A 15004-nucleotide genomic window follows, 5' to 3' on the forward strand; every position below is an offset into this window, starting at 1 on the left:
CGACACAACAGTATCTATTTATTTATGATAAAAAAAGAGTTTGTTGCTATTATTTCGGGATTTAATTACTTGCTAATTAGGTGACCTAAGCATGGTTTAAAAGGGAGCAGGAACTCGTTAATCGTCGTTGCCAGCTGTGATGGGCCGGTGTTGTACGATCTCCGCGTACGGGTGATTGATGATGGAAATGGAAGAGCCACAAATTTCTCCAACACATCCGGCCTTATCCTGAAATCCACCTGCTGTATGATTGGAGGTAGCTTTTAGGTGGGGTCCAACTGTAAGCCCAGTGTCATCTCTGATGCAGAAGCGTAGCGAAATGGAAGGGTGCGAACGCCTGGTGGTGGCGATTAGTTCGCAGATTGGGGGTAGCTTTTGAACGTGGGTTTCAACAGAGACCGTTGTTACCTCTGATGCAAAGACGCAGCGAGATGAGAGGTGGAGAGATGTCGGTGGTGGGAATCGGATCGCAGAATCGAAGGCTAACATGCTGTTTGCAGGGCGGTAATTACGTTCTAATTGTAATAAACGGTAGTTAATATCGGGCCTAAGACATATAAATTCGCAGTTCATTCAAATCATAACTACATCAATGGGATTCGTTAGCACATTAGAATAATTAGATCCATTAATTTCAACGTGTACGATGGTTATGGGCCTAAATTAATTGATCCATATGTACAGAACCTATGGTTCACATAGAAAAGGCCAATGCAACATCAACCAATGTCGGGCTTATGGGCCATCAATATTTAGGTAAAATGCAAAATCTCTAGGAAGAGAGGCGTTAGTTATGTCAAAACCAAGACAAGAATAAATAAGAAAAATTTGCAAATAAAACGTTCCTTCTATTTACTGTTTATAATGATCAAATATAATAATTACGTGGCTTCATATTTATTTTTTAAACTTTAAATTTTATTTTCTATTCGTTGTTTTTCTTAATCAAATACACATATATTTCACTATCACTCTTAAGATTTAGGAAATCCTAAGTTTAGACTACTTATGAGTAATCTTAATTAAGTTTAAACTCCTTATCGAAGTAGGATTTGGATTTATATTATAAATCAAAATATTTAGAATAGTTGAATTAAATTTTTTTTTCAGAAATATATTTTGTAATATGAAAGATACTCTGAGTTCTCCTAAGGTTTCTCTTCAATGCATCTAACTAGATCCGAAGAAGAGCTCTTTAGATTTATATAAGAATATGTATAAAGAATTTTAAATTTGAGTTTAGGTGAACTAGCGAGAGAGTGATTCTTTGTATTGATTTTTTATACATAGTGAAAATTTAATTTCTTTTGTAGAAGTAGCTGGAGTTGTGGAACCATGTTAAATTGGCAGTGACATTGTGGTATATTCTTTACTTGTTAATTTTTAATTTCTCTTTTGATTTTTTGTTTTCTCTCCCTTCTCATTAGTGTGGATTACTGGTTTCCCAAAGATCTTCGAAGCTGCTTGAATAATTAGTCATATCAAAACGATAATAAAAATATTATGTTAAAATTAACAGAAAACAAAAGAAAGGCTTGATGGACTTTTAGAGTTCTCCTATCATCAACTTCTGATGAATGAAAAATAGTTAGTGTACCGTATTAGTAAAATGGGTAGCATGTTGCCTCTATAATCCAATGCTACGATGAAAGAGTACGGAATAGATGGACATGTTGAATGTTAGAGGTTGCAAGGATTGGTAGCAGAAGCATGGAAGGATATATATTAGGAGTGGTTCAATCCAACTCCGTGCAGTATTTCTTCGCTTGAAAGGATAATCCATTTTTGGAAACTATATAGTCAATTTTTTTGATATTATATAGTTTAATTGGTAAAGATCTTAATAAATTATTATAACATTTAATGTTCAAATTCTGCTTTTATTATTTACTTTTCTAAAAAAATATTGATGCATATACTTGTCTAAGTCTTTATCAATGATCATGTTACCACGCTAACTCGACATGAAGATAGTTGACTTAGTTAGATATTATATCCATGATTTGTATTTTTTAAGTAATTACGATCGATATAAATTAATTGCAATTAATATAGATATATAATAAAATTTGGCAAATAAAACGTTCCTCTTATTTTTTGTTTATAATGTGGGTTTATTTTTTCATATCAATCCTATAGCAAATGCAGTTAAGTTTATATATATATATATATATATATATATAATTAGAATAGTCGACCAAGGCAGTACTGTGCTCCCTAATTGTGAAATTTACTACACCATGACTTCTAATAGGCTTGATGGATATGACTATACTAATAGGCTTGATGGATATGACTATATGAGGATTGAACTATAGCAAATGGATCAATACTTATAAAAGATGCCATGAGAGTTTCATCAATTGAGATGGGAAAGTTTGATCGATCTCATCTCTAGTCGATCCTCATTCACTCATAACATCCATGAGGAACTTTTATCTCTTATCACTAGAGGCCTTTGACAATAATATTGACTCGATAGAGCATACTATCACCTTCCGCGCCTAGATGTCACTGTACAACATTTTAGACACCCTGATATGCTGTGATAAGTTGTCTCACTTGAGTTTTGAGTTAACTCATTTGAATATGACTAGAACCAAAATCTTTTACAAATAAAAAAAAAAGATCTCCAAAGCCTCTTAACCGTTGAAGACATCGTTGGAGAGGACGAATAAATCCAAGTACTATTGCTTCCACCATGATTATCACTATGATACGATGAACTATTATAATTTGAAAGAGTAAATTAAAAAACTTACTTATTGGGACATCTTGAGAGGTTCAGCTTAAGGCATCAAGAACATTTACCTTAACCTTAGGGGCCGATAGAAAGGTAGATCAATATCATCATACTTTAGGAGAAGATAGGTATCTTGAGCATGCAATATGAAATTAGTTTAAATATTTTTTATTATTTACATATGATTACACAAGGATAATATTGGTATATTTTCTATACAAAAAAGGTTGAAGTCTACTGATATTTCTTTTTGGAAAAAAAAATGTCAATAGAGGAGAGAAGTTGATTGTACTACAATTAAAGCATACGATGCTGTAATAGTAGAAGGATATTAAAAAAGCCCTAAATATGATTATGCTAACATGGTCAGTTTCCTAGATGGGATTATCTTTTAACATTTCTATCCTTCGTATGAGGTTGAAGGTTGTCGAGTTCAGCTTCATCCCTAACAACTTTTAACACTTTTTCCCTTACCATCTTGCATTTTTTTTTCGGGGGAGAACTCACGAGGTACTCTTCCTTTTGGAACGCTGTTGCAACAGCCCTGCCTAGCAGCTGGAACTCACTTTCTTAGGTGCTAATGCGTCTCATGTGAGGCTGCAGTTCCAGATGACTTCCCGTATTGAAGTCGTGGAGCTGATCATCCACCACAGAGAAGGGAATAAGCACAGCCACATGTTCGCCGGAAACACGAGGACAGACTCGTCGGCCGATTGATGGAAAGCTATCCATGAAATAGATGTGGTACGAGACGTCCCATCAGATACATGTGGTCGGGACATTTCATCAAGCATTCTTTAATATTTGGAGGTCCCATCATAGATATGTGATCTATCAAATGAAACCTCCTCCTCACAATCTCATATGTGACTATGAGAGAGATAGATGTGAATTCAAATAATTTTCTTCTAATATATATTAAGTAAAATCCAATTTTTTTTTCCCTAACTATTTAAGTATAATTGGACAAATTTTCCAAGGAAGTTGCTTTTTAAAACTTTTTTCAAATTTTTTTTTTAATTTCTAGAATTTGTTAATAATATATTTTTTAATATCCGGAATACTCTTTAACTGGATAGCAACCTACCAACAGATGGGTTAGAGCAGTTGACTATGCTGTAAGTAAAGCACACAATACTGTAATATTGTAAGGATTAGCAATTCTTGAAGCCCTACATTTTACAGAGCAGGAGGGCTTAAGCAAGATTTGGATATGTTCTGATTCTGCTGTCTTGACTGATGCTACCCTTTGTACTGATTCTGCTGTCTTGACTGATGCTACCCTTTGTACTGATTAATATAAATAGATATTTTTGAATAAATCAAAAGCAATTTTCATTTCTTCTACTATCTTTTTCCCTTTTTTTCTTAAAGTTATACAGAAAACCAACACATTCCCCATTTCTTTACTTGAAAGGATACTCAACTTTTCATGAATGATGAAAAGTATATACAAGAACATTGATGCATAAACCAACTCCGACACACGCACGAAAGAAAACATCTCATTGTTGCTGGTCCATCCTGTTCCGATTTGATTGTGTTACCACACTTATTACTCCTGTCAATCCTATATATGATTAGATATCAAGCCTTTATGAATAAAAGCCTACATGCATTATCCGATTTGATAGTGTTACAATGCTTACCTGATAGATCTACTTGCTCTCCGGTTAAAGGTAGTTTTGACGTTGTTAGATACTGCCATGCCGTTTGCATTTTCCGAGGTATTACAGAAACTATTATAGGGCTTGAAAGTTGTATGTATGTGTGTGTTTCTTGACAAAGCTTTTTAAAACAATTTTCTTAAAACATAATCTTTTAGCAATTTTATGATGATCATTGTTGAAGAACTAAAAAGAGGTGGATCCATTCGAATTGGCTCTTTGGGGTAGTTTATCAGTAAAATCGAATCCTTATTTAATTCCTCAATATGAATTAAATTTTCTCCTTTGTTATTTCTCGATTATTTTTTTTTAATATTCTCTGTTCAATCCATTGAAAGTGGTCCAATTAAGTCTTGTCACGAGCTTCTGAGACAAAGAATATTATTGATTGTATAGTCTAATATATACTAAAATGATTTAAAAATTTTGAAATTTATGATCAAAGAATGGAAATTTTTTAGCGGCGACATCACAAAAATGTTATGACGCTATTTTTTAGTCACCAAACCATAATATTTTGATCAAGAACATGATGTGTTGTCCGATTAAATATCTTTATCATGTCTCAAAATAATCAGGGAGCAATTATAGTTGACATCATTATTACATCAAAATAATCACGGAGCAAATATCAGCCTTGCTAAACCATTCTCATTGGATGAGATTATTATTGCTCTCAACCAAATGGACCGAACGGGTTCATTGTCTAATTTTACCATGGGTTCTAGAATGAATTAAAAGTCCTGATTCATTAGGTATTATGTAGCTTTCACAATGATTGTTTCATTTTACCGAAAACCCACATGTTGCTCATTCCCAAAAGTATCAATGCCACCATGATCATAGATTATAGACCCTTCACCCTTTGTATCATAATTCAAAAATAATATCTAAGTTCTAGCCAATAGACTTAAGGAAAGGCTCCTCTCGTTCTCCTAAAGATTAACTTGGAAAAAAGATTTTGACACATTCTCCTGGGAAGCATCATTCTTACCCCTTGGAAAAGAAAATTTCCATCCAAATTCAGCGATTGGATCTAGGCTTGTATCCTATCTCCTTCTTTCTCTTACTTCATTAATGGTAAATTTTCCCTCCTTGGTTTAAAGGGAGGAGGGGTGTGAGACAATGAGAGCCTCTTTCTTTCTATCTCTTCATCATTATACAACAAATGTTCTCTAGTTTTATTGGATCTTTTATTTCCCGGAGCAAACATACAAAATCAAAGGCATTATTATCTCACTTCTTATATTTGTCAGTGATGTTTTGCTTGCAGTTTTGTTTAGCTTTATATCTTATGCTAATATTACTTCCAATTTCTCAACTCTAATATGGGGGAACTGATTCCCAATCTTCTTCTTTTAAATACGACATGTCTTGAGACTCTTGTAAAATGTTTACTCTTATTTCTAATACTGAATAGTAATTGTTTTTAAAGAAAACGGGTGGCTGAGAAATTTATTGTACTACAATTAAAGCACATGATACTGTAATACTGTAATGCTTCAGCTAACATGGTCAATTGTGTAAACGGCTATAAATACGCTCCCTGATTCCTAGATGGCATTGTCTTTAGCATTGCTATCCTTCGCATAAGGCTGAAGGTTGTTAAGCTCAGTTTCATCCCTAACACTTTTTTCCTTACCATCTCATTGCTAAATCACAATTGAGTTATATAGTGAGATAGATTTATTTCATCATTATTAATGGACCAGTAGGAGGAACACAAGACCGGTCCCCTTCCACGTAACCATCACAGTTAGTCATGGACCACCATATGGACCACCATCATCAAGAGAGAACCTTATATGTTAGTCATGGACCACCACGAGGAATACGACCTCAGACTCTGCGATGAAAGAACTTGACCCTATAGATGGCAATAGGCTCTCGCCACGTCCCGGGTTTAGTTTCCACGTAAAAAATGGAGACTATGGGATTGCAGTCACTTGCTCCAGGTGTGGAGGTTGTGGTTCGCAAGTCTGCAGCCTTTCATCCGAGCGTGTGTGGAGACTACTTTATCATGTTATACCACTTGACGATATCAGATTAGCTGATAACAAAACATTCGATGAATAGTATATACGCAGCAGATTTAGATGATCTAATAGTACGTACACCCAGATTTAGATAATCTCCAAAACGTGCAATGAATGATATGTACATAGCAGATTAGCTGATAACAAACCTGACGATTAATAGTAAGGCCATGAAATCAAATCCCGTTTGCTAATGGTGAAAGAAAAAAAACCCTATTGAATCTGCATTGCTTAGGTCATACATCCTTGGGTTTCGTAATGATGGCATAAATATATCATTATAGATTCCAATAATTCATAGATTTAAGTTTATCCCATGTCGGCCTCGCCAAGCACGTGAGAGCATCGACATGTGGGCAATCAACTTCCAAATCCTTTCATCTAAAAATCTCATGTGAACTTTTTTTTTGTATGTTGACATATTTATATCAAAGAGACGATCCCTCGTGCGCCTTCTTTGAAATTAGTAATTGCTGCTTTAGTACTATGCCGTGCAACCAACCACACACATCCACATGTGGGAAAAATATTTGAGAATTCTATTACTGAAACTTGATTACTCCGAACAACAAAATCTATAGATTCCTCGGTTATATCTTAATCTTAACAACAAATCAAAATGAAACTATTGAACTTAATATCTACTTTGATAGGATTTTGAATTCCTCACTCAGTCTTACGCTCAAAATTGGTCCCAAACACCTTCTCTAGCATGAACCCTTTTGTGTTTTAATTTTTCGTTATGTTATGTCATGCTATTTTTTAATTAATTATTTTATAAAACGAGAATTATTTCATCGATTAATCAAACTGGAGGTTTGATGATTGAATAAAGATGAAACATCCCAAAATGAACCAACTCATATGAGTGGATCGCTCCTACAAGAATATGTAGATAGGTTTTGAAAGAAATTTAACCCTTTAAAGTAAAAAAGAGTTCGATTAATACACACATGGAAAAAATGTTGAAAGTTAAACTAAAGTTTAGATAATATTATTTATAGTTTGAGAGTGAGTAGACTGATATGATGAGTTTGACACTACTTAGAGTTTGTAACAAAACTTAAGTTAATATACGATTATATACATGATTTATGAGAGTGAGAGCAAGGATGATGGATGCAAAACTAATTGTATCTCGTCTTTTTCCTATATTATTGGATTCAAAACTAATCATACCACTTGCAAGATAGTCTGTCGGACGTCAATTAAAGATGATGGATAAGCTAAAACATAAGCCAATCAAAAAGGAGCGTACAATCCCTGATGGCCCATTCGTTATCTTCTTTCTCATGAAACGTGACACTTACGAAACCAAACCAGATTCAAGACTCTATAAATTGCTACACGAGGCTGCAGGCTCTCGCCATCCTCTCATCACTTGCATCTAGATCAGAATGGAGAACGTGATTTCGCAGCCACACGTTCCAGGTGATGAAGTGGTGATTCGCAAGTCTGCAAGCTACCATCCCACCGTTTGGGGTGATTACTTTATCTTACAGGCCGAGTCCTCCCCCAGTACACAGGCATGTATATACACATATATCTCACTTATGTTCTAAGTTTTAGGCAAGAAACTCTCCGAGAACGAATGGTGTTAATGTTTCATTAACATGAAAAATGTGCGCTTGCTACTTTCTTTCGGTTTTGTTGGTTGAACAATTAATTGCTATGCTATGGTGGATGCAGGAGTGCGATGCAAGGATGCAAGAGAGAGCCGAAGAACTGATGGAGCAGGTAAGAAGCATGTTCAAAGACACTACCGACATCTTGCAAACTATGGACTTGGTCGATTCAATTCAGCTTCTTGGTTTGAGTTATCACTTCAAGAAAGAAATAAGTGAAGCATTAAAACGAGTCCATGATGCCGATTTTAACGATCATGGTCTCTACGATACTGCTCTCCGGTTTCGCCTGCTGAGACAAGAAGGGTATCATGTGACCCCTGGTAATATGCTCTTACGTTTCCTTGGAGTAGATGTATTTGTATGTTTTATCTATAATTATGTTTGCAAAAGTAATTTAATTTGTAATTTAGAAATGATGGACGATTTTTGTTTTAAGAAGACAACTTAATCAGCCCATCAAAAAAGAAGTCACTGAACAATCAATCCGATGACTTCTAACAATATTAGCTGGTCATTTTGCTACGAAATTTCTTCTCTGTACATGGGTGACCTCACACTTCCCAAAACGTTTTGATCTCCTATAACAACTATATTAAAAGATGTACTTTGTTCTATATATATATATACATATATATACATATATATATACATATATGTATATATATATATATGTATATATACATATGTATATATATGTATATATATATGTACATATATATATACATATATGTATATATATACATATATATATGTATATATATATGTATATATATACATATATACATATATATATATACATACATATATACATATATATATATATATGTATATATATATGTATATACATGTATATATGTATGTACATATATACATGTATATATATACATATATACATATATATATATACATACATATATATATACATACATATATACATATATATATATATATATATATATATATACATACATACATATATATATATATATATACATATATATATATATATGTATATATATATATATACATACATACATATATATGTATATATATATATATATACATACATATATATACATAAAAATCACACACAAAAGTCATTGTATTGATTATCACGTAATCACTTAAAACGGTAAATTAATTTTGATAATATGGCTTTATGTGTTTTCCCCTCAGAACAAAAAAATCTTATGTATTTCTGTAGATGTTTTTAACAAGTTCAAAGATGAGGGAGGGAGTTTCATGTCTACCTTGGGGAGTGACGTGAAAGGACTGTTAAGCTTGTACAACGCAGCCTATCTTGGGACTCATGGGGAGATCATTCTTGATGAAGCCATCTCTTTTACGAGGAATAGCCTAGTGTCTGCATTAGCTGATCTTAAACCACCATTAACAACGCAAGTGTCTCTTGACCTCGAGACACCTCTCTGTAGGAGAATTAGAAGGCTCTTGGCAAGAGATTACATATCTATATACCAAGAGGACGCCACACGAGATGATGCCATCCTGGAGCTTGCAAAGTTGGACTTCAATTTGCTGCAATCTCTTCATCGCGAGGAACTTAAGAACATCACCATGTAAGCTCTTCCTCACTTTTGAATTCCCTGGAGCTATATTTCTTATGGATTTTTATAAAGAAAGAAAAATACAATCATGTTGCTAATGTAAACAAGTGAAGGCTAATTGCTGAGCTTGGTTCCTTCTCCCATCAAACTTTTAATTGATATGTAATGCCATTTTGATTTGTGAACGACTTGAAGGTGGTGGAATGATTTAGTCTCCTCAAAAAATCTCAGTTTTGCTCGAGATCGATTGGTGGAATGCTATTTCTGGATCCTGGCAATATACTTTGAACCCTATTATTCTCGTGCACGAGTGATAACGACCAAGGTGATTGCCCATATTTCAATTTTGGACGACATATATGATGTCTATAGCACATTGGAGGAGAGTCAACGACTAACTGAGGCAATTCAAAGGTCCGTAAATCTTATATCGATGGATAGATTACCTTTTACTATCATGGCTTAATAGATGATAACAAATGGTGCCACTGATAATATCACATAATAGTTTTAGTCATTGTGTATAGCAAAATAACATGTATGTTTATGTTTTATTTTTCTAAAGATGGTGAAACTAATACATATGCAGGTGGGATGCGAAGGTTGTTCATCAATTACCAGAGTATATGAAGGATTATTATCTAAAGCTAATCCACACCTTTGAAGAGTTTGAAGATTTATTGGCTTCCGGTGAAAAATATCGCATAACCTATCTGAAGGAAGCGGTGAGTGATGAGATTATAAGGTTCTTCTTATTTTCACTTTTATTAATTAGCATTACATAAGCAATAAACGAATCCACTATTGGCCAATACAAAGAATAAGCATTTCAGATGCGACAGTATTGAACTTAGATTGTCCCATTTGTAGACGCTACTCATGCATTACAAATATTAAGGAATGGTTTTGTTTTACTTGGGTACAGATGAAAGATTTATCTGAAGCTTATTTTGAGGAATCCAAATGGAGAGATCAACATTACGTGCCAACATTGGAAGAACATCTACATGTTTCCCTCGTAAGTTCAGCATATCCTATGCTCGAATGTGCTTCTTTTGTTGGAATGGGAGAAATAGCAACTAAGGAGGCATTTGAGTGGATTACTAGTTTCCCAAAGATTGTCCGAGCTTCTGCAATAATTGTTCGTATCATGAATGACATTACTTCACATGAGGTATAGTCATAATATAATCTGCTGTGTTTGATATCATATAAACATTTTTCATAGTAAATTTTGCACTGATATCTCTCATAGTAGAAATATGATAACATAAAAAAAAAACATACATTCTCCAATTAGATGAGATGGACCATAATTGAGGTTTAATAGGTAATCTCCAAAGGTTGTCTTCAATATTCCTTGTATTTATCACCTATAAAGCATTTCTTGTGTCACTCAATTGCATTATCAAAGTTTCGCTGAACTTATAAGATTTTACATTAAGAAATCTAGTACAAACAAAAAAATTCCCATTCGTAAGCTTCCACATCTGTAGATTCCCAAATTCCCTTCATCTACACCTTATTATTGATAATAGTCTATCAATTTGTTTTAATATATGAACATGTAAATCCTGAAAGGATCCCTTAGAATTCAGTTTGTAGATCATTAGTCCTCTTTTTTCATGAAATTTGCAGTTGGAACAAACTAGGGAACATGTTGCCTCCACAGTCCAATGCTACATGAAAGAGTACGGAACAGATGTGCATGTGGCATGTAAGAAACTCCGAGGTCTAGTTGACGATGCATGGAAGGAGATAAATGAAGAGTGCCTCAATTCGACATTCTCCATTGCTTTACTTGAAAGGATTATTAATTATTCACGAATATCAGAAAATACTTATAAGTACATTGATGGATACACCAACTCCTCTACGAAGACGAAGGAATATATCTCTTTGTTACTCGTACATCCTATTCCACTTTGATTGTATGACGATTGCTTGCTTCTTCTATGAATCCTTTATTCTGAAATATATGTAAGCCTTTGTAAATGAACGTGTGTTGTACTATGCTTGCTTCTTCTAAGAATCCTTTATTTTGAAATATATGTAAGCCTTTGTAAATGAACGTGTATTGTACTATGCTTGCTTCTTCTATGAATCCTTTATTCTGAAATATATGTAAGCCTTTGTAAATGAACGTGTATTGTAATAGTCCTGGGAAGCTCAAGCCAGTATTATCTATGCAAAAACAGAAATCCTTGCTTAACAGTAGTTCAAAGCAATTTGCAAGTTGCTGGTATGTGTTACAAAATTATATTAGCTATTTGCAATTTTCACTCTTTTCAGTCTTGCCAACGTGTGTTTGTAGATGCCTACATCAGATATCAAGATACTTATTAGTTAAGTTTGGGATAATTGCAATTCGGAAACATATATATTCAAGCTACATTTTGGATAAGTTAGGACGACTGATTGTTTTTCTCCAAAAAAAAAATTATATTAGCTAAACCATAAAATTACAAAAGGAGTTGTGCATATCAGAGCACAAAAAATTGACCAATTGAGAGGGCCACACTTCTCTCTAAAAAAGTATACTAACCTTCGGTAATATTGATAATTTTCACAACCTATGCCAACTGTCCCCGGGGATTCATCATAGAATCATCCTTCTGACAATACAAATATTAATAAGCAGAATTACACAAAATGAAACCTTAATCATCAAGATTCCAAAGCCAAAACAACTTTAGATAGAATACTCCCAAAGAGGGATGATCGATTTGTTAGTTAAGTTCAAAATTGAATAAGATGAAATTAAGGGTACTAGAATATTTTTAATTGCTTTTTTGTGGCTCATTAGGATATTCTTTATACACACTATTAGATTTACATAAATCCACATCCCTTTTGATGATGCAATTCACAAGAATCCTCATCCAGAAAATATTATGTTTGTAGTGTATCATAGAAACAATACACATATAATCAAATTAACTATAAATCTTTTGAACATCCACTGATGCAGCCATCAAAACCACCCGAATTGCCTCAGCTTCACAACATATGATATCACGATCCGCAATGTACCTACATCCAACCAAAATTGGGTCTTGAGTATCACTTCTAGTATGGGTCACGAGTATCACTCTAATCCCCTCAATGTAGCTTGTTGGAAAAGCTATCACGATTCATCTTCACTCATCCTTCAAAAGATTTAACCCAACAAATAGGATATGGACATATTTCATGCACCATGCTATCAGAAGATTTGGCCTTGTCATTAGAGAGAACAAATTCTACTATCTTATGAAAAATCTTGTAAACAGAACAAGCAATGGGTTTGAAAACAAGATCATTCGTAGCCCTCCATATTCACCAAAGACCAATATCATTTATAACCCACAAGGGTTGGCCATCAGGATTGGGACACTGCACCCCCTCATTAAAAATTGAATATCTAGTTAAGACTTAAAGAGTTGCCATAATTTAATAGGAAAGACGCACAGAAAGAAGTGATTAATGGTTTCTGCTTTAGATTGACAAAAGGGACAAGTAGTAGCATTACTGCACACTCTTAGTTGAGACGATCAATCGACAAAGAGAGGTGGCGGTGCAAAAGTTTCCAACAAAAAAATTTAACCTGAGGCAGCACGGGAAGCTTCCACAAACAATAAAACTAGTCCATGTTAGGATCAATCATTCCAACTGAGAAGCAAGAAAATGATAGGCAGACTTAGCAGAACAAACCCTCTTATTATCTAGCTTCTAAAACTAAAAATGATCATGTGATATATGGATTAACAATGAGATTAGAACCACCAAAGATCTATCACTAGCATGTATATTGCTGAAAGCATGCTTGAATGGACTACGAGAATCTAAAATATAGTTATCTTTGAAAACATCAACAATAGAAATATCACCAAAAAATTTAGTGAACTCTCCTCTTAAACTTTCAAGAGCGAGAAGAAACAAACCCGATTCTAGCTTTGCCATAATAATTTTGAATATTCCAAGGAAAAATCACGGCATATTTAGTTCTAACCATTTTATCTCATATACTATCAATGATGGAAAGATATTGGTCTCTGTTGAGCTTGAAGTGTATATTTCATAAGAAAGGTTATCAGTCCCAAGACGTAGCATATCTAGAAAGAATATCCCTATACTAATCCCTTGAAAGAATGTGCATACCCATGGAAGAACCACAATCAACCCAGAAAGTATCTAGGATTGCTAATAAAATTATTCAAAATATCATTATCCATCCAAGAGTTGCTTAAGCTGCATCTTGTGGTCATGCTATGTGATAGGGGTAATATTTGTTCCAATATATACTCAGACTTGTGACAGCCCTGCCTAGCAGCTGTAACTCACTTTCTGCAGTTCCAGATGACTTCCCGTATTGAAGTCGTGGAGCTGATCGTCCACCACAGAGTAGGGAATAAGCACAGCCACATGTTCGCCGGAAGGCTTGAAACACGAGGACAGACTCATCGGCCGACTGATGGAAAAGCTCTCCATGAAATAGATTGTGGCACGAGACGTCCCATCATGTCCGTGGGGTTCGGAACATTCCATAAGCAGTCTTTAATATTTGGAGATCCCATCATAGATATGAATTCCAATAATTTTCTTCTAATATACATTAAGAAAATCCGCCAACATGTTGTTTTTGCCTATTCATTTAAGCATAATTGGATAGATTTTGAAAGAAGTTTTTCTTTTTCAACTTTTGTCAAAAAGAATCTTTTATTTCTAGAGACCCAAAGAAATATGATAAGGAGATGCTCGTTATTGTGCGTGCAGCAACGAGGTAGAGACCCTACTTGATTGATCGACGATTTCAAATTAAAACCGACCATAAAAGCCTCAAGTACTTTTTGGAGCGAAAGATATCATCCCCTGAGCATTAAAAATGGGTAACAAAACTTCTTGGATTTGATTATGAAATAACTTACAAAAAGGGGAAAGAGAATGTTCTTGCAGATGTGCTTACGCAGCTCCCCGAGCAAGCTGAAGTTTCGGCCGTTTTACTTTTGATCAACGACTTCCTTGAGAATATTAAGATGGAATGACAAGAAGATTTAGAGACTAGTAAGATTATAAAAAAATTGGAGGAAGCACCAAGCTCCATGGCTCATTACAATTGGGACTCAAAAGAATTACACTATAAGGGACGTATTATGCTTATAATAAATTCTACTTGCATCTTCACGAGCAAATTTTAGACAAAGTTATTCTATATGCAGGATACTGAATTGAAAAGGAGTACGACATATCACCCACAAATCGACGGCCATACAAAAGTTGTAAATAGGTGCTTGGAGACAGCCCAAAGCCACCTACCAAATATGACTATCCAAGGAGAACTCCAGACCCAGCCAAGTGCCATTATTAATCGACGGATCGTGACTCG

General features: G+C 34.3%; 1 protein-coding gene across 3 annotated transcripts; it reads left to right on the forward strand.

Moving 5' to 3' along the window:
- Positions 1-7802: 7802 nt before the first annotated feature.
- On the forward strand, positions 7803-11760 carry LOC103974970 (alpha-humulene synthase-like). 3 transcript variants are annotated; one of them, XM_065192661.1, is made up of 7 exons: positions 7803-7972; positions 8136-8394; positions 9279-9651; positions 9871-10053; positions 10229-10364; positions 10565-10813; positions 11278-11760. In XM_065192661.1, the coding sequence occupies exons 1-7, from the start codon at positions 7844-7846 to the stop codon at positions 11566-11568; spliced, it is 1620 nt and encodes a 539-aa protein (XP_065048733.1). In that variant the 5' UTR covers positions 7803-7843; the 3' UTR covers positions 11569-11760. The 3 variants fall into 3 exon arrangements, with proteins under 3 accessions (XP_065048733.1, XP_065048732.1, XP_065048734.1); XM_065192660.1 differs by having other exon boundaries at positions 7805-7972; positions 9835-10053; XM_065192662.1 differs by having other exon boundaries at positions 7805-7972; positions 9835-10053; positions 10565-10657.
- Positions 11761-15004: the final 3244 nt, after the last annotated feature.

This window comes from Musa acuminata, chromosome BXJ1-7, assembly GCF_036884655.1.
Source record: "Musa acuminata AAA Group cultivar baxijiao chromosome BXJ1-7, Cavendish_Baxijiao_AAA, whole genome shotgun sequence".
Lineage (NCBI taxonomy): Eukaryota > Viridiplantae > Streptophyta > Magnoliopsida > Zingiberales > Musaceae > Musa > Musa acuminata.

What these genes read in the sequence shown, in the direction of transcription:
- LOC103974970 (XM_065192660.1), top strand. Translation starts at nt 7,844, where the DNA reads ATGGAGAACGTGATTTCGCAGCCACACGTTCCAGGTGATGAAGTGGTG. An exon ending in GAACTTAAGAACATCACCAT is followed by an intron (nt 9,652 to 9,834) that starts GTAAGCTCTTCC and finishes AACGACTTGAAG; the next exon opens with GTGGTGGAATGATTTAGTCT. An exon ending in ATGACATTACTTCACATGAG is followed by an intron (nt 10,814 to 11,277) that starts GTATAGTCATAA and finishes TGAAATTTGCAG; the next exon opens with TTGGAACAAACTAGGGAACA.